At 30.8% G+C, this 20298-nt stretch overlaps 2 protein-coding genes across 3 annotated transcripts in view; one reads left to right on the top strand and one right to left on the bottom strand.

Moving 5' to 3' along the window:
• LOC130900321 (protein fem-1 homolog CG6966) overlaps positions 1 to 14025 on the bottom strand; it is a 131158-nt gene extending 117133 nt beyond the window's left edge. Inside the window, exon 1 of the mRNA XM_057810846.1 lies at positions 13765 to 14025. Within this exon, the coding sequence (XP_057666829.1) occupies positions 13765 to 13824 (60 nt within the window). The 5' untranslated portion in view covers positions 13825 to 14025. The remainder of the gene's footprint in view (positions 1 to 13764) is intronic.
• A 1102-nt stretch (positions 14026 to 15127) lies between these two features.
• Positions 15128 to 20298, top strand: part of LOC130900196 (protein groucho) — a 396521-nt gene continuing 391350 nt past the window's right edge. The window contains exon 1 of one of the 2 annotated variants that reach the window (XM_057810645.1): positions 15128 to 15480. In XM_057810645.1, the coding sequence (XP_057666628.1) occupies positions 15445 to 15480 (36 nt within the window). In that variant the 5' untranslated portion in view covers positions 15128 to 15444. The remainder of the gene's footprint in view (positions 15481 to 20298) is intronic. The other variant, XM_057810647.1, reaches the window with a different exon arrangement.

Raw genomic sequence — 20298 nt, 5'->3', positions numbered from 1 at the left:
AATATGTAAAGTTGTTAAAGTTGCAAGGAAAGTAACTAAGAAAATAAAAAAAAAAACTACCAACAATATTTTCGCGTAAGCTTTTTTATGTACGACTTTTAATGTTACACGCGCCTCTGAGTTTTCTGTTGTAGGCCGGCTTCAGTATGGATTAAAAAATGGTTTTCATAAAGGAAAAAACTTGTTCATACATATATGACGATCCGAATCATTGCAAATTCCACTTTCTTTCGGCAAATAAATTAATCTAGCAAACCAGCTTAACAATTCAGTATTTCATTCGATTTATCCTTCTAAAACTCTTCTTAGTTCAACAAATTTTATCTTCCATAACTCCTAAATTCAATGTGCTGAAGCTGAATCAAGAAAAAGAGCACGGACTATGTTTTCTAAATCTTGATCTCTTCCAGAAAATTCTTTCAGTGAAGTCATTTAGTTGAAGATTTCCTCATTAAATGCAGAATTATCACAAATATTAAAAGTTTTATGAGAATATTTTTAGATTTGGAAGGTATTAATTATATTTCAAACATTATTAAAAAACTAATTTTGAAATAGAATAGACCTAAAGTCAAGAACATTTAAAAACATAAACATATCAAAAAGTCTAAGAAGTAAGAAATTAAAGAAATTTATATGTACGAGTATATTGATAGAATATGCACTTTCCATTTCTTGTGAAAATGAGTTGAATGGTCTTATAAAAAGAGAATTGAAATTCAAAAGTGGCCGGCTAATGCATTCAGTAAGAAGAAAACAAATCCCTTATGTCCCTACGATCATAGCGCGTACGCCATCTATAGTTACAAATCTTAGTTAAGGCTAATCACCTTTTTTCAACAACCTCACGAATTCTGATAGTATATCTTCTCATTCGTTCCTTGGGAGACAGATCAGTTCTTCATACACACGGTTATTGCGCAACCGGAAAATATCATCCAACAAAATACGATTTTCCGTTAAATAGCGTCGATCTGTTTGTTGGTTCCATTGCTTTTTTGCCAGTTCAGTAACTCGTCTCTAAATAGTTCGCGCTAATGTTGGTTTAATCTGAACTAGTATGTATTAGGAAAGAAAATCATCAAACAGTACATCCGTAAAAGCTTTTGTTTCATAAATTTCTCATCAATGAAACGTCTTCCCTTTATTGAAAAAGATATTTTAATTTTAAAACTGCATTTGGTTGTATGATTTTGTCCTTTATTAATTTTTGTCAAAAATGTTGAGTGTTTTGTACATTCAGCACATGTTCGTTCTATCAGCATTATCCTTAAACCATAATCCCTTGTTATGGAACTTAGAAATGGCCGAACGTTCAATATCTGCTTTTTAACCGCCATAACACTAATTTTGAGCGTGAACTTGTGCATTACAAGTTAATAAATATTACTAATTAACTATCCTAGGTCCGTCCAATAACAACACCTGTTACAACTTTTACCAGTAAACTTTGATTTCGGAACTTATCTTCCCAATAGCTCATGCTACATTTAAATATTTCTAATGGATGCTGTTGGCGTATTGATCATTATGAGCAGTGTTTGTGAACTGTTTAAATTTGGCTCTAACATTTCACACCGGAGTCCAATAAACAGTCAGCCGAATGGACTGCACGTGATATCGACTCCAAAGCGTAGAAAGGCGTAAAAATTGGGTGGCAAGGCTATGGTATCAGTTTATTGGAATGCACATGGTATAATATTCATCAACTATCTTAGAAAAGGAAAAACCATGAACAGCAACTGTTGCGTAGCATTATTGGAGCGTTTGAATCATCGCGGACAAACGACTACAATTGAAGAAGAAGAAGAAGGCGTTGTTTCATCACTAATTTTATGCCGATGAACAAGTTACAGCCGAAACTCAAGCCTATTTTGAGGCTAAAGACAAGGAGTTTTATAAAAATATTTTGTTCAAGTTTTAGCGTTCTTTTCAAGGATTCGTTTCTTTCATTCGAAGTTGGAGTTGTGCACTATATTTTGCACTATTGAATATGACATTACTTTGGTCAAATCATTATTTGTTTTTTTGTTTTAATTGGATTTAAGCAACATCGTTTTACCAATTCTTGATACACGTTGGATAATGGTACTTTTTTCTTGAAGATTCCAGAATTGGACTTAATTTTTTCAGGAAATTTGCATTTGGGATATCTTAAGAAACCAGCAAGTTCTCAGGATTAATTCTCATTTTCACACATTTCTGACAGTTGAAACATCAATGAAATAATAAAAAATGATAAATAAACTCGGAGAAAAATTGCTGAACTGAACAATAAATTTTAAATTATATATTTTTCCAACTGAAAACATTATATTTAGGATTTGCAAATCCATGCCCTGTTAAACAAACATTGAAATAATTGTATTTAACTGTCGAGGGTTGCTACTTGAGTTTTATGATATGGCAATTGGCAATGACTTGGCACTAATGTCAAGTCTGACATTGCCATTATAAAGTTTTACTTTTTTAATGGGTAACGTACTCAGAACGTGTTGTCATAGTAGTGCTATTTGATTGTTCACAGATACTTGAAATATTCATCTTGGTCAAACAATGGAATTAAATTTCGAACAATTTCGTGCGATGATTTTCTATGATAACGTGGATTAAGCCAACAGCAGTGTGCCGATCTACTCGCTTCGACTTTTGGTGATGAAGCACCATCTCCAGCCCCTGAGTTTCACTGGTTTTCCGAAATCAATTGTAGTCTGTCGGCTGTGGTGCCAGAAAACATCGATGATGTAAACATAAACTGATATTGGAAGATCGTCATGTATTATACCGTGAGGCTGAGGCATACATTAAATCCACTCACGAACAGTTGGCTTTTAAAAAGATTTGACCATGTTTCAAAAAAGCTCGGGTCGATTGGTGGAAAGAAATGCTGAAAAAAATTCAATAGCGGTGCTTCAAAAGACGTCTATAAGATCGTGACAGACAACCAATCATGCATCTATGCATATGAACCCGAAACTGAACAATCGACTGTATGGGTATTTTAATATGAGCCAAATTCATCAAAGAACCACTTCGAAGCAAATGGTCGCCTGTTTTTTCAGAATAACTGGACATGTTGCCACCTTTCCATTGAAACAACGTAGAACGGTCAATTCTGAATTGTACACCAGCATTTATTTGCCAGATGTGTTCGAAAAAATTAGGGAAACCATTGCATTCTCTACCACAACAATGTGACCTCTCATACGAGGATATATTGAAAAATTCTTAGCCTACTATAGAACCAAACAAGATTTCAATTTCAAAAGATTTTATTACTCAACATATTCTCCTCTTCATTAGATACATTTATTACAGCGAACCTGCAACGTCTCTAGACCATTAAAAAAAATGTTTCTTTTTGCTCTGCAAACCATACTTCCACAACTTTTATTACCTCCTCGTTGGAAGAAAATTTACGACATTTTAAACTTTTTTTCAGTTGAGGAAAGAAATGATAGTCGGATGGAGCCAAATCTGGTGAATTAAATCACGAATTTTTTGCATCACAACATGAGATTTGAGTGCAGGGGCGTTGTCCTGCAATAACAAAACACCTTTGGATAGCTTTCCGCGTCTTTTCTCTTTAATTTTTTCCCGTAGAGTGGTCAGTAATGTCGAATAGTAATCTCCAGTTATTGTTCTACCCTTATCCAAAAAACTAATCATGATTACTTCATGGCAATCCCAAAAAACTGAAGCAAGAACTTTTCCAGCAGATTTTTGGACAAGAAACTTCTTAGGTCTTGGAGAACCAGAGTGTCACCATTCCATCGATTGTTGCTTTGTTTCTGAATCGTAGAAATGTATCCAAGTCTCATCCATAGTAACAATTCGATTAAAGAAGTCTACATCGTTTTCAAATCGAGCACAGATCAACCGCGATGCTTATACCCTTGCACGCTTTGGGGATCCATTTTACAGTAATTTTTCTCATGTCCAAATTGATGTGAACTATATGTTAAACGCGTTCGTATGAAATATTCAGTGCTTCAGATATCCGTTTTAGCCCAATTTGACGGTCTGATAAAATCATGCCATGAACTGCATCGATATTTTCGGGGACTGACACACAAACTGGCCTTCCAGATCGGTCACCATCTTCAATGGAAAATTTTCCTCTTTGGAAGCTTGCAGTCCAATTTTTCACGGTCGCATTCGAAGGACAAAGGTATTAAGCATATCTTCGTAAATCTGCTTACCTCTTAACTCTTTTAAATACAGGTTCTTGATGATGGATCGATACTCCAATTTTTCGATTTTTACAATTTCGGTGGATATCTTTTTTATTTTAATTTATTGCGTAAGTCTGGTTTAATTTTTTGACATCAACCTTTACACTGACACTTCTAATAAATTATTGTTCGTTGCTATGATTGCTAACCAGCTAAGTATTTGTTTTCATTTTTCTATCTCAAAACGTAAGTAACAACCCTTGTATAATGACATTCATTTACGAGTACAAATCCGAAATACGCAGTAGTTTTGCATTTCATTAGTAAATATAACAAGTAATATTTTAAATTATGTGTTTTTATACAAAGTTAATAAAGTCTTTCAAACTATCTGACTAAAACGTCTAAGAAAATATTTTGAGCCTGACCTGGACACTGAGATTACTCGCCTGATGGAAAATGATCTGCAAATGCTGTTTCTAAGTACTTCTGTAGATATTGTCTGTTTTCACAGACTAAATAGCCGTATACCATGACGGTTACAACACAAAAACAGCTTCATTAGCTATCAAAACTGTTTTAATCTCAGTTTATTTAATAACCTGCAATTAGATGTTTCTCATATGTTAAAAAAGATAAAATTATCAAATTCAGTACAAAGGCTTTTTTTAGCATAACTAGACTATTTGAAATATAATTATTTCAGCAGCACTTCAAAATATCTTAATACCACATAAATTTGAGGTTGTTTATAAGTAAAATACTGTCACACTACATTATCCACGTTATTTTTCTACACAATACTCTTAAAATAGCTAATTTAATATTTTTTACCATAGAAGAATTAATGAATAAAAAATTGTACTTGTCAATTAGACAAAATTCAAGTCAATCATGTTTATTTGAAATATATTGAAGCACTTTTCCATTTCTCAATAAAATTTTCAGGCATTAATGTACAGCAGATTGTATTCTGACCTTGGTTGCGACGGAATATGAAAACATCAAATTTTTTAAATAGCCCACAGATCGTCTATATTTAGATTGTTCACGTTAATGTTATTTGTTCTAACCAAAATGACGTCGACAGGTGGTCTAAACCTGAACTACTAATATGACATCGTTCATAAAATAACTGGCAAATTTAAATATTATCAATGGCGCGTAATTTAAATTATTTCAGGTTTTCATATTTTTAAGAAACAGTATCACAAAAATGAAATTTTGAGACCTATTATGAGAAGTATTTAGAAATTTAGTAGTCGTAATGTTATTGGAATGAAAATATTCAAGTTATTGTAAGAGCATTTATTTCCTTAATCAAGTTTTTTATAGTAATATGATGATTCCTTAATTATATGAATAACCTCAACAAAACTTTTATCTATTTATTAATAATGTGAAAATAAAACTTCCGACAAAATATATATTGTTAATTAAAACATTACACACAAAACTGAGCAATTAAAATAGTAAATAGTTAAACCTAATTTTAATAAATTTTATCACTAGAATTTCATAATAAATTCCTTGCATTTACTTTATATTGTTATAGTCAGCAGCATCTATTTCAACAGGATTTGGGAACAAATGCATTACAATAATACACGATATTTATTGTTTAAAAAACTCAAAAACAACTAACACGTTAATCAGAAAGACACAAAAATAGGAGAACAACAACACGAAAAAACTTTATATCTACTTATGTTAGCAGATCCATCTAGGGCTCTGAACTTTAATTAGAAAATTGATTCAACCTTGTGTCATCTCTGTGAAACGTCTATAAAGTAGGTGATTTGTTAAGTAGCGACCAAAAGAAATTATCTGGCGAATTGGAGCAGTAATATTAATCCAGTTAATAAATCACAAACCAAATGATAAATATAGTATCATCTATTATATATCAAAAATTAAGTATCTATTTTGGATAGGTTTGTAAAATTGGGCTTTCCTATTATATTAAAATCAAATTGTCTGCAGAAAATTCTACATACCTAATTAACTAAATAACAAAAAATTGTTGTTGCTCATATCTTTTCAGATGTCAACCACCCAGCATATAGGGCTAGTAGCTAATAAGTTCAACACAATTAGTTTTGGAAATAGAAGTTAAATTTCACATAACATGTTAGTATATTCTGAATGCTGTAACACATTATTATAGTCTGATTCAAAACGAAAAACTTTTTTTAAATATTGGCGCCACAATAACATCAATGTAAATTTCTTTGAGGTTATACATACTAAATTATTTTGTACAACGCAAGGTCGTTGAAATTTTCAATAATAAACTGCTTGGGTCAAAGTTGATATTAAATTTTTTAACACGGCATATTTCTATTCATCTAAAATTGCTACATTCTTACCATACCCTTTGACTACAACAGCGTCATACTGGAAGGTTTTCGAACTAAATTATCGTACAAACTTGAACACTTTTTCAACTTTTCTCCCATATTAGATACGTCTCGTCACCTCTACCCTTCATAGTAAATATGAACGCGGTTTGATGTAAGTGTGACTTTTCAATGAAAAAAATACTTCACCGCATAAAAAATATTTTATTGTTGTCTCTGAACATTACCACTTACAACCAAGAGTGGTTGTAGGACATTTGTTTTCTTCTTCTTCTTATATCGAAGTAGGTATATTCCTATTTTTAAGCTGAGACAGGTCTTCCTTTGGTTGGTTAAAATTCTTTAACAATTTTGGGTATTCGCTCATCAGATATTCTGTTCAAATGATCTCTTCAGTCTCTTCTTTTAACTCCGACTTATCTGATAACATCTTCCACTTCGAAAATTTGTCCTATGCCAATGTTCCTATGGTAGTCCCGTAGAGTGTGACCCATTATTACCATCTTAGCTGTTCAGAGTAGACATTCTGTAATTGCTGTTTCGGCTCTTGTTTGTCCAGCATATGTGATGACAAGTCTCGTATAGGTTTTGTAGATTTTCCTTTGCTTCTAATTGACAATTAAAACATGAATAAAAAAATTTACCATCTTGAATTTTAATAAGCAATTTCTCAAACAGCTCAAATAAGTTAAAATCAAAATATTTCATACTTTCAAAAACATTAAAAAACTATTAAAAGAGTGTACTTGATAGTACTAAGGAGAGGATCATAGGGGAAATGAACTTCTTTGAACATACAAGTCAGAAAAAAAGGAATGGAATGATACCGATTATATTTCAAAAATCTTTAGGTTGTATGATAAATGATTAATAATCAATAATTTTTCAACAGAGCTTGAAATTGAGCTACGTTTCAATAAAATAAAGAAATATTGAGGATTGCTTTATATTATCTAAGGTGGGTAAACCAAGTACCACAATACCCAAAGATGTCAGAACGATATGCCTCTGATATTTCATTTTGAAAATGCTAGAAAGGCTATTGGACTCAAATATAAAAGAAAATATTACTATAGAAACAGATTGCAAAAGCCAATATCCTTATTTCAAAGGCGAATCAGTTAAGCCAGCACTGCATGAAGTAAGTGTAATTGAGAAATCATTGCATGTTGATAATGGATGCATCAAAAGATCAATAAGTGACCCTTACATCATAGCAATGCTGAAATGCATGATAATCAGGTTCACAATAGGACTACACACAAATACCAAAATGCTCCAAATAAAAGTTAATATGCTGAACTATTACTGATAGCTGCCTGTACTAAACTATACAGCTTACTGCATTGTTAGTCATTGTATGCACATAAATCATTGATTATAATCTGAACCTGGGCCAGACTAATCTTGATTCATGATTTTGTAAGATTCAAATAAATTCTTTACTTTAATAATGTCTAAAAATATTAAGCAGGTATCATCGTATCTTCTACCTAAATTTTTCACCAGGATATCAACTTAACTCTCCTAAGTTCATTTGTGGCCTTTCTGGTTAAAATTGATTTTTTGATTATGTAAATCATTATAGAAATTGATGGAAAATGATTAAAAAAATGTAATCATGAAAGTTTTTTGTTTGCAAAAAAGAAAATAAGAATAGTATGGGAAAAATTCTTAAATAAACTGCTAATTTATAAGCACATTTAGTTAGAAAGATCCTCCAACAACAAATAACAACAACAATAAATTCTCTTCTATTTTCAATTTTGATTTTCTAATATTTAGCATTTGTTACTGCCAGTTAACTTACCGAAACGCGCGTCAAAAAGTGTAATTGTGAGTGTTCGTGTAGTACTATTGTAAACAGTGTGTTCAATATAAATATCATCAATAGCACCAGAAATTCCAACCTAGCAGCAATGTTATAGATTTGTTGGAGCCAGATTGAGGAACAAAATCATTGTTTTGAAATTAATTAGCCACATTTTTTCTAATTTATGCCTATTTTGCACTGTCAGTTTCATGAACACATGCAACATAAAACAAAGATTGTATAAGGTACTAAGAAAAATCATTAAGTAAAACAAAATATGAGCCTTGCGAAAACCCTCATACCGTCAAACAATGTAGAACCTGAGAATAAAAAACAATAAAACGATAATGAATTGTTTACTAGTTGCTTAGCTAATACATTACATTTTCTCGAAGATTTCACAGTCAACACTTTTTTCACTTCAATATACGTTATTATGGAAATGATAAAACTGCAGGATAAAGTGTTGAAATGAGGCATCATAAGATTAAAGATAATTCAGAATATTCACAATATTGTATTATTTTTAAATACTAACTTTCTATATAGAGCATTAATTTACAGAGAATTTTAGAAAGCAATGTTGAACATATTAATAATAACAATCCTGCCAAGAAAAAATCAAAGACAAATAGGACTTGTTTCAAGACATATTGTATGATTTGAATTTTTTACTTAAAACAAGGATAATGAACAATTACGGCATACAATAATTTAGAAATACCTGAAGTGGAACAACAGACTTTACTTTTGATATTTTTATCCCTAAGGACAAATTTGTTAGAATAGAGCCAACATAAGATTATAATTTTATGATTCATCAAACATTAGCCCAGATTTTTAGCCTCTTATACACTAAGAATGATGTCACTAGAAATTTCTAAGTTTAAAGTAGTATGATCTTAAATAAATCGTTTGTAATTTTTTTGGCAGAAAACTAGAAACTTGCACTTGGAAACATTTTTTTTAGTTGTGGTTTGAGGAATACACAATAACTTCATTTAAATCATTCAATCTTTCTATAGCAGGTTCATAAAAAGCCTTGATCAATAGTTGAAAAATTGAAATGTGTATATTATTCTAACATGCCAATCAGAAAATATTTTTTAAGGTCAAAAACCAATGTTCAAATTTAAAGTGTTGTTACATCAAAAACCTTGTTATTAATGCAACTGCTTTTGCTCAATAAATTGGAATATTTGCTTATGTAGGTACCAACTTAATATATAAAATAAACAATTTCATAGCATTAGGTATATAACTTATTATCAACGAATGATAAACGAATTTATATTTGTAAACTATCAAATTATCATTGTTTTGTGATGTTGAAATACAAACTTACTTAATGCTAAATTTTGTTTTTCATGCGTCATAATTATTCTCAAGTGTATTAAAACACATATTTCAAGAAGATGTCAGATAATAAATATTTAATGATGGATTAACATCAATATAATAGTAATGAAAATAATTTGAGAGACAATGAGAAAACATCAGCACTAATAAATTGAATCTACAACTTATACCATATAATTCAAACTAATATATTGCTTGTAGCATATTCAAAACTATGTATGGGTACACTACTTCATACAATAAAATATGATTATTATCATAAAAACAATTTTGTTCCATTTTGACAAAGTGAAGCTGATCAAGCTCTTAATATTTAGCAATTATTTCTAGTACACACATAACTACTAAAAATGATCTGATAAATGCTTAGTTTCCTCCAAGATATTTCCTCTAATAATCCCTGATTATGTAGTTGGTATTCCAAATAACTACCCTGTTTTTAAACTAGGAGGACTGATTTGAATTTAAATTGGCAATTCTGTAGATTCCTGATTGTTCAAATAGCAGCTGGTTTTACACTCAACCATTTATATATATATATATATATATATATATATATATATATATATATATATATATATATATATATATATATATATATATAAACAGTTCTTGTCAGGACTAATTTGAAAATGGAATCAGATAATATTCCCAGTATTAGCAGATATCATTCCCCTCCCAAAAAAGGAGTTTTGCAATTTTAGGCCACTTATCGTTTACAGAGAAGCAAAACATTGTGATTCATTATAATTAAATCTCAGGTGATGAACCAGAGAAAAGTTGAAGACTATTTTGTTTAAAATTGTAAAATATTGGGTGAGTTATCGTTAATAGTACTTTTGTACAAAATTAATGGATACAAATTTTATATTTTAGGAGTTGCCAGATCGACTTTGTTTCGAATTATTAAAGAATATAGAAACAATGGAATAATGTCTCTTCTAACCATCGTGGATGTCGTTCAGGAATTGCAGAAACTTTGATGGTACAACAAAAAATATACTTCAACGCAATGTTCATCGTTTCTTTTGTAAAAATGAAAACTCAACTTTGGATGAAATTTTAACATTAAAAAAAAATGTCCAGAAATTACATAAGATCCATCAAACAGTATAGGCAAGAACAGAGACCCATTAATTACCTTGATGAAACCTAACTAAATGAAGGTCATACAAATTCCAAAATATGGACAAATACATCTATTCACCATGCTTTTCTTTAAGGATTGTCTATAGGTTTGAAAAATCCATCTAGAAAAGGCATATGTTTAATAATCCTTCATGAGGGATCTAACCATGGATTTATTAATGATACATTGCTAATATGTGAAAGTAAAAAACTGGACAGTATCATGAGGATATGAATGAATTGGTATTTGACAATTGGTTTCCTGAATTTCTAAATAATATATATATATATATATATATATATATATATATATATATATATATATATATATATTCATATCTTACCGTTTAAATGGCCCAACAAAATATTAAAATTTTATTTAGACTGCCACCAATGTGAATTGAATCCTATAAAATTGATTTGGGCTCAAGTGAAAAATGAGGCAGAAGCCAAAAATACTACTTTTAAACTAAGAGATGTAGAAGATCTTCTAATGCAATCCTTGGAAAATGTGACAAATATTCAATGGCAAAATTGTGTTGCAAATGTCATAAAAGAAGATGAATTTTTTTTAAGTTGTTGGATAGGATTGTGGATGATCTAATATAACCGATAATCGTTTCTTTCTCTAGTGATGACAATGAGGCAAATTTTCAGTGGTTCTTGAGTTAACAAATAATAGACAATGTAATTAATAGTTGGGTTTATCCATACCAAATGGTCCAATATAAATTAAGTTGGTGCTTAACCACATTCATTTTTTTTTTAAATTTTGTGTGATGATTCCTTCAATTTTATAGATATTTAAAACACGATAAAAAATTTTATCTTAGTCTTTGCAAGCATTTGCGTTTTATTAAATATCTTAAAAACTAAATGTCATAGAAAGATAATTTGAACACCATTTTAAAAGTAATTTCTTAAGCTAAATAACGTGTTGGTAGTTCATTTGGTGTATTCCTACCCCTAATATGAAAAATTGTACATAAAGCTAAACATACAAGGAGTGCTTTAAACATCTTACCTTTTAGTATGGTGGTGGGTACCAATGAATAGTTCATCCAAAATTAATATCCATCATTACTTGAGGTACCTTTAATTTTTTACAATTTTTTGAACTTTGAACAACAATTTTTTAATTTTTTACAGTTCAAGCTTTGATATTTCTAATAGGACAAGAGTTAAAAATCTGGAAGTTGGTCAAGTTATAGTGTTTTTGGTAAGGTTTATGGGAAATATAAACTTGACTTATTTATTTAACGCAAATGGTTGCACCAACTAAAATTTGTACGCGTAGTCAAAGAAAAATGGCTGCTATTTTTAAATAGCCGGAGATAAATGTTTTTTATTGTGTTTTAAATATCTACAAATATGAAGGAATTATCATAAAAAATTTTTAAAAAATCAAAAATGGTTAAGCAACCACCTCTGGACCACTTCATATGTATTGACTCAGTTCTGATATACTGTATAATGTTTATTTGTTACAAATAATGTTCATTAAAAAATATGTAAATAATTCTGTTAAAAAGTAGTCCCTTTTTTATACTATTTGGAAATTTCTTGTTCCATATAGGTACCTAATCTTGCTATATAATATTCCAAATAAGAAATCTATCAAAGAAGGGATGACAAATCTATAAAGTGTTCTGTTAAAGTGTATCAAATACAGATTTTTGATTATTTATTCCTATTTTTAAATCAAATAAGTTCTTATACTTGCAAATGGAACATTTTCTTATATTTCAGACTAAACCAATTTTTTATTCAACTGATCTTCATTTCTCATATAGCTCAATTTTCTAAAAACAAATATCGTCTGCTCTTTAAATAATGCACTTTTCGTCTATTGCGGTTCCTTCATTTTGAATTGATTGCATTTGATCAGAAATGAATTAGATCTTATCATTGTTTTAAAATTTGTTTCACTAATAAATACAAAACTTTTCAGAACTACATGTGCCACGAAATTTGACAACTGTTATCAACCTTCTTACAAACGTTGTCACCGACCTTGAAATTCTTTAGAATCAATTTTACAATTCGTTGTATTTTTTTTCGTTTCCAATAATATACATTGGCTCTTTTAGCATGTGTCTGTTAATTATTATTTGGCTTGTGGTTCATTATTTCCCTGTATAATTTTAGTGTGACAAGTATTTTATGTCATCGCTTCCAATCTAGCAATCTGGACACTGGATAACGCAGAAAAACTTTGAATAAAAAGATGTGTTTATGAGTGTTATAAATAATCTACTCAACAAAAATCAAAATTCAAATGTACTGAATAACTAAAATGTTGAACACACCAGTAGTCACTAATGTGGAATTTGATAAAAGTAATAAAATGTTTTCTAGATTCTACAGTTGATTATAGGCATCTAAAAATGTTTATTTTGGAAATGAGCATTATTACTCCATCCACCCATGTTATGAGCTTACTAAACACAGCTCACGGCCTTAGCCATACAGCTTACAAGTTTTCATTTTATATTTATTTTTATATAGTTTATCTTGGACAACTTCCAGCTCGAAAAATAAGTTAACTGTATAAATCCAGCTGAGGATTTAAATTTAATCAAATTCCTTGATAAGCTCTTTCAGAAAAATAGAAATAACCTGGTACTAAACTAATTAAAATGTTTCAAAGTTCATAGACAACACAGTACAATGATGGTGAGCAATTTCCCAGTCATGTTTACACAATAATGAAATATACCTTCCATCATAAAAAACCTAATTAAACCTGTAAAATCAAATTACTCATGTTTCGAGAATACTGCAGCCAAAAATAACTAAAATTGATCCCTCTTAAAATTATGTCATCAAAACAAGAAGCGGAAGGTTTAGGATACCTGCTACAACTCAGGGCACTACAAGTCATTGTCCCTATGCCTTACTAACAGAAAAATAATCAATTTTTACATACCTTAAGTCTGTTCAAGTTGCCATCACGGGCAGCATTATAGACTACGACTTTATAATCCATTCTTTTTGTCACTTTTCACTAAAAAATCACGGAAATCGCACTAATAATAATCTTTTATTCCCTAAACTTTCATTGTCACTCTAGCAGGCTACCACCTCAGCTGATTTGACAAGGAACACTAACGAAACCGATACGATTCACGTTCACGCGTAGATCTCGCAATGGAACAAAACAAGAGATAAACTTCAATACAAACTCCTCACGTCACCTATTGACATAAAATGATGCTAAAAAATATGTTGATTTTAAATTGTCTCTAGATTACTTTATAACGGTGTGGCTTGATAGCGTTAACTATAACATGGTACATGAAACAGTCAATAGAGCACACTACTGAGGGGATTAACAAGAAATTATTTAGAAAATGTATTAAAACCTCTGTTCATGAATCTTTGAATTGTTAAAATTATTTTTTGTTAAAAATAATACAATCTTATTACGAGATTTTGAACGTTCCGAATATTGCCTTATTTTAGAAGAAGATGTATGACTAACGTTAAAAATTATTAAAAATGGACAGGCGGCTTCGGTCTGATATCAGTTGGATGGATCAGTTGCTGATAACTTTGAGCTCATTGCTGATCATCCTGACATATTTGATAATAGATGAATTGAGAATCAGGGTATGGTTTGATAATCTCGGTCTCCTGACTTATTGTAATAGGAATCTTTAAATTATTGACTTCTTTGTATTAGCATCTTTAATATAAGTATGTTTCTTTCATCATTTCCTTGAATAATATTGATTTAGTAAATGATAATATGTATTATAATATTGTAACTGTTTTCAAAATGAGTTCTATCGCTCCCAAGTTATGATTAATATTTTATTTATCTTATTTTGTGGCTTTAAAGCATATTTCTTTATCAAATCCAGCCTAAGTACATCAATTATTTCTGAGATTCTTTATATATACATAAATCTGTTTCCTCTTTTATCGAAAAAATTTCTAATGCGTCATTTAGAAAATTTCTCTAAAACTATATAAATGTTTCCTCTAAATCAATACCCATGCTACGACTCTGCAAAACGAAAACATAAATATAAATTAAATCCTTTCATTACTTATAGGAAATAGTGTTATATATGGCACTACCGCTAATGTTCAATTACCCATCAATACATAACCACTATGTAAAATCACTTGTTTTCCAGAATTTTCATTTGATGAGGCAACATTGAAACAGTCCATGTGGACTAGTATGGAGCTGTCAAGAAATGTAGGCGTTTTAGATTCGATTCGAATTTTCTAATTGGTCGAAATCACCGTGACGTATAGCAGATTTTACCACGTGGTGCACTTCTCCCGCTTCGACAGATGAGTTTGTTCGGTTTGGTTTGGATTGTGTCAGTCTTCATAAACCAACTAATTTTATTCTTTTTCAATAAAAGATTATGAAAATTGTTATAAAGTGATAATAACTTGATTCGGCAATGTTTCGTTTTGTAAATAGTTGACGATAATCCTCACGAATTTAAACTATGCTATATTCCGGGGTATTTTGAGGTTAGGAAGTGATTCGATTGTTTTGGTTTAATATTTCCTTGAAATGTGCGGCTTTTTTCGGCTCTAATTAAAGTGAATTGTTAGTGACAAATTTAGGATTATTTAATACAGCATGTATCCTGCATCTACCAGACATCCGACAAGTGGGGTAAGTACAAAATTTTCTAGTATTTATATATATGTATATATATATATATATATATATATATATATATATATATATATATATATATATATATATATATATATTTGGCGAAGGTATCGAAGTATGAGATTAAGTAGCAATTGTGTATATCTAATTTAATCTATTGTTTCTATTTGCTTTGCGCTTTAGTTTTTAATTTATTTATATTAAATATGTTTGCATAAAAGATTACTCAATCAACGAGAAGTGTTGCATTATTCTAATTTGTTTATCTAGATGGTTTGAATGATTCTAAAAAATTGCTATAATTTTGTATCAAAATGCTCTTATCAGATAGCGGGAATATACATAATAAACAAAACTTCCTTAAATATGATATGGGTTGGTATCTCTATAAAGTAGTACTGGAGATAAATAAAAGCATTTTTGGAGTGTGGAACTAAAATATTATCTTAAGTTAAATTCAGTTTAGAATAAACGGTAAGACTGATGATCATAGTGGAATGCCTACTTTACCAATTTCGGTTTTATTTGAACATTCCTAACGACAGAAATATGACTGTAAACGAAGCTATACTGTTTTTATGCAAATTTTATACGAATAATGTCGAAGGGAAATGGTTACCGTTGCTATATATCGGAATGTCAAAATTACATGTTTTAGTTTATTTTTATCTGTCTCTCTTAGATGATGATAGTTAAGGTTCGCAAGAAATAGTTTTAAACTTTTTTGAGGTAAATTTTCCATTCATAGAATGAAACAATTTTTTTTTAACATTAGGAAACTCATATGGGGTAATATAAGTGAAATTGTCTTGATGAAAAAAGATTTTTAGACACCAATATATATACATAGTAAAATGGGACTATTCACGCTATCGGGACTAGGTGTGAGGATACGGAATGGGGAAAATCAAATATCTAAACTTGCAAAGCTCATCAATTTCAAGTTTTTAAAGGAATAACAATAGATAAATGTAATGTTTAAATTCATATTACTGTATTACTGAAGTTTTTTTTTCTTCTATGGTGCTATAGCCCACTGCAGGTCTTGACATAGTTATCTTTCTCATTTCTTCCTGTCTCTGTACTCTGACAAATTACAGGGATCTGTAGTTCTTTGAATTGGTATAGCTTATTATATTATATCCTTCCATATGTTTTCCGTTATATTTTGCTTTCATACGCTTCATCTCCGTACGAGTTTTAGATCTTTTAATGTTCTTTTATATTCGAAATTTATTATTTATACGTACATCTCTAGATCTAAATATGTGCAGAAGTATTATACCGTGTTAATTGATTATTCTTCTGATATCTGTGTTTTCAAATCCATCTTTGGGAAGCTGTATACCCAGGTATGTGAAACCTGTTAGTCTCTCCAGATTATAATCTAATATTGGCCGATAGTAGATCTACCTAGTATAAATTCCATTTGGTACTTACCAATGAGTTCTGAATATAGTAGAAAAGCTATTTCTCAAATATAAATGAACAAAGCTGAAAATTAATAAGCATACATAATTGGTAATATAATTAAACAAAAATATTGTCAGCACTCTAAGCGATAAATTCAAAATTTTCTATAGTTTCCAAGCAGAAACTAGATATTTCATCAAAGGTCTCACAAAGTAAGATACCTACTCTTAATAATTTTGATTGCATGCCTTCCTTAATGTGAAAAAAATGCACCACTTCAGAAGCTTTTCAGTAGCTGGTATTGGTAGAAACCAGATTTATTAACTACTAGCTTTTACCCGCGGCTTCGCTCGCATCGAATCCATTAAATAAGTATCATTAATCATTATAATAGAAATATATCAATCTACTTCTTCAATAAACTGACAAGGACGGTTTGCTTCATTTTGTTCGTCACCCATAAAATAAACCTTGATGATATATTTGCCCTTGAACTGTAAAAGTTGGTGATAACCCGGGCATTCTTATAACTTTATTCACTCCAAAGGATGTCATTTGAAAGCAAGAGTTGTATTTTCTGATTTTACTCAAAAATCGCTTTGACTCATCGGTAGCATTCAACAACAAAGTTTTCAGCGGTTTTTTTGGTTCACCAAGCAATGGAAGTGAAACTTTACCAGTGAAACAGCACATTCCAGCAGTTTCATCTTTCCATTTCAGTGCATTGCAATATTGACATTTTTTATTCAATAACAATGAGAGGATGATTGTGATATTCCATTATAGGGTCATATTGAAATCCAGTATCATTAAATACGGACCACTCCTTACACATGAAATTTCGACGGCGCTGCTGAGCATGTCTTTATAAACGACGTTGGGTCTGAAATGGTGTTTCAGCAGCTCTCAAATCAATTTGTCGCCTTGCTTGCTGTGGTCTTCTCAGCTCTGCATGAACCGAAGATTCTTGGTTTCGTGCAACTTTGGTGCACGGACACGTGACGAATTTTTAGATAATGTAGATTTACGCTTTCGAGGTATTTTTTAGACATACGCTTTCAGTGACAGTGGAAAATAATAATGGTACCTAACCTCAAAAATTCCAAACAATCGAAACTATACTCCATTGAATTGGGGGTTTGAACTTCATACTGTATGTTAGAAGGCGCTGAAGTAGCAAAATGTTGATATTTGTTGACAAATTCTTTATTATTTTCGTACAAAATATTTTTTTCAATAAAAAGTATACTATGTTACTTCTAGTACCTCCTAGAATATCTGTACACAGTTTCATGATGATTCGTCAAGTAGTTTTTGCGTGAAAGCGTAACAAACATCCACGCTTTCACATTCATTGTCATAACGACCTTCTGAACACACTGTTTACACTACCACTACACCAACACTGACAATTACACTGTGGGACGCGCGTTTCGATAACCAAGTTAAGAGACTGGAGGTAAACAATTGTGTGTGTTGTTGTAGTGGTAGTGTAAACAGTGTGTTCAGTATGAATATAACCAACGGTTGTTTTGATTTATACACGTAAAAATCAAACGTTTTATAAAAATCTTTTATTTTTGGAACAATGAGGCGTAACGCGAATGCACGGGACACTTTTGTTTTTACGGGACGCCTGGTCACTCTGTTTGAAGGATATCAACAACATAGTTATCGTATAAACATAAGTGGTGATAGCCATAAGCAATAGCCTTCAATAATTATGTGTTCATGTCCTTTAACAGCAAACACAACACAAATGACTGTCATTACAGTACAGTTGACAAGACGGACAACTTCGTGATAGGATAAACTAATATCGTTAGATTACTGTATATGTACAGAAGTACCTATCTGTCTTTAAAATTACGGTACTAGATTTATCGACAATTAAAAACATGCACCTGCAATATTCGCGTAGATACCTGAGAAATTATAATTTAATCGTTTTTTTTTGTTATTAGCGTAAAATCAGTTAGATAATGTTTTCAATAGGCAAGTTTACCAAAATGATTAATGTAATGTTACATAAAATCGTTGGATTGATTTCGGTAAAACAAAAAAGGACATGATATAACTAACCATTAAATTTATAATGGGTTATGATAAAGTAATGTACACAATTCGTAAAGCGTATAATGTTCATTTTTTTTAAATGTAGAAACTCCTCAAACTGCTCTATTTTATTCTGCGTCTTTTGATGATAAAATGTCAAATTTGTCAAAGTTATGAAGTCATCAATATTTTTTAGAATAGGAAACTAGCTTCACAACTGCAAGTCTTCAGAATCATTGCTTATACAGGCAGCACGAATTGAGCACAAAAATATTACCTCATGTGCCTCTCCCTATAAATATTCCATAGTACGATCATGGGCTGTACACTGCTAGCCTAAGTAAAAGTTAGTAGTGCTCTTATTTTTGGTCCACCTATCACAGTACCAAATATTTGTCTTTAATACTGAATGAGCACTACGTTTTGATCTATAAAACGATTGATTCTACCGACTTCATGTTTCTAACTTTACAGTCGTCATTAAATAAATAGCTAGCTTTATATTATTTGAAAAATCTTGTTTTTCTGCATTATAAAAAAATAACTTGAGTGGGAATTGCATAGTAATAGTTTTAATATAACTGAATAGTCTATTAAACCGAAACTATTTTTACAGAAATTGTTCAAACTGCATCCTTTTTCACTATCTAACATAGGACACATTTTATATCTTATTCGTTACTTTGAGTCTTAAATTGTCTGGTCGGATAACGTGAACGCGAGCTTTTAAATGTTTTTCGCAGAAAAAAATCAAGAGGGATGAGATCATGTGACCTAGGTGGCCATTCCATTGATCGACGTCTCCCAATCTATCTTCCTTCAAACTTGTTATCCAGAAATCTTCGAACATTAACACCATAATGTGGTGGTGCACCATTTTGTTAGAATCGAATAATGGGGGCACAAGTTTTCCTATAATTTGGATCTGGAAATGCCGTAATTGGGTGCACTTGTTCCAAATATTGCTCAGATGCGAAAGAACCCCCAATCAATATTCTCCTGATGATTCCTACCCAAATAATAATTCTTTGAATGCTCTGGGTGTAATTTGTCTGAAATCAGAGGTGATTTTTCCTGAACCAGTAGCGACAATTGTGTCGATTTACAGTACAACTACAAAAGTGTCTGAGAATACTACACTATTAAGAAAATTTGGATTTTGTCACAATGTCCCAAGAAGGTTTCACAAAATTAAAAAATTTTACTACAAAAGACCGACCAACAGTCGTATGTAAGGCAATTTTTGTTGTAGTTGCTTGAAGGTTAGATTCTAATGACAACAAAATATTTAACTTTGCATCGTCGCTTATTCCTCATCCTCGAAATTTCGCAACAATTCTGGTTGCC

This window comes from Diorhabda carinulata, chromosome 12 (assembly GCF_026250575.1).
Source record: "Diorhabda carinulata isolate Delta chromosome 12, icDioCari1.1, whole genome shotgun sequence".
NCBI lineage: Eukaryota > Metazoa > Arthropoda > Insecta > Coleoptera > Chrysomelidae > Diorhabda > Diorhabda carinulata.
This window is presented reverse-complemented; position numbering and strand designations above follow the sequence as displayed.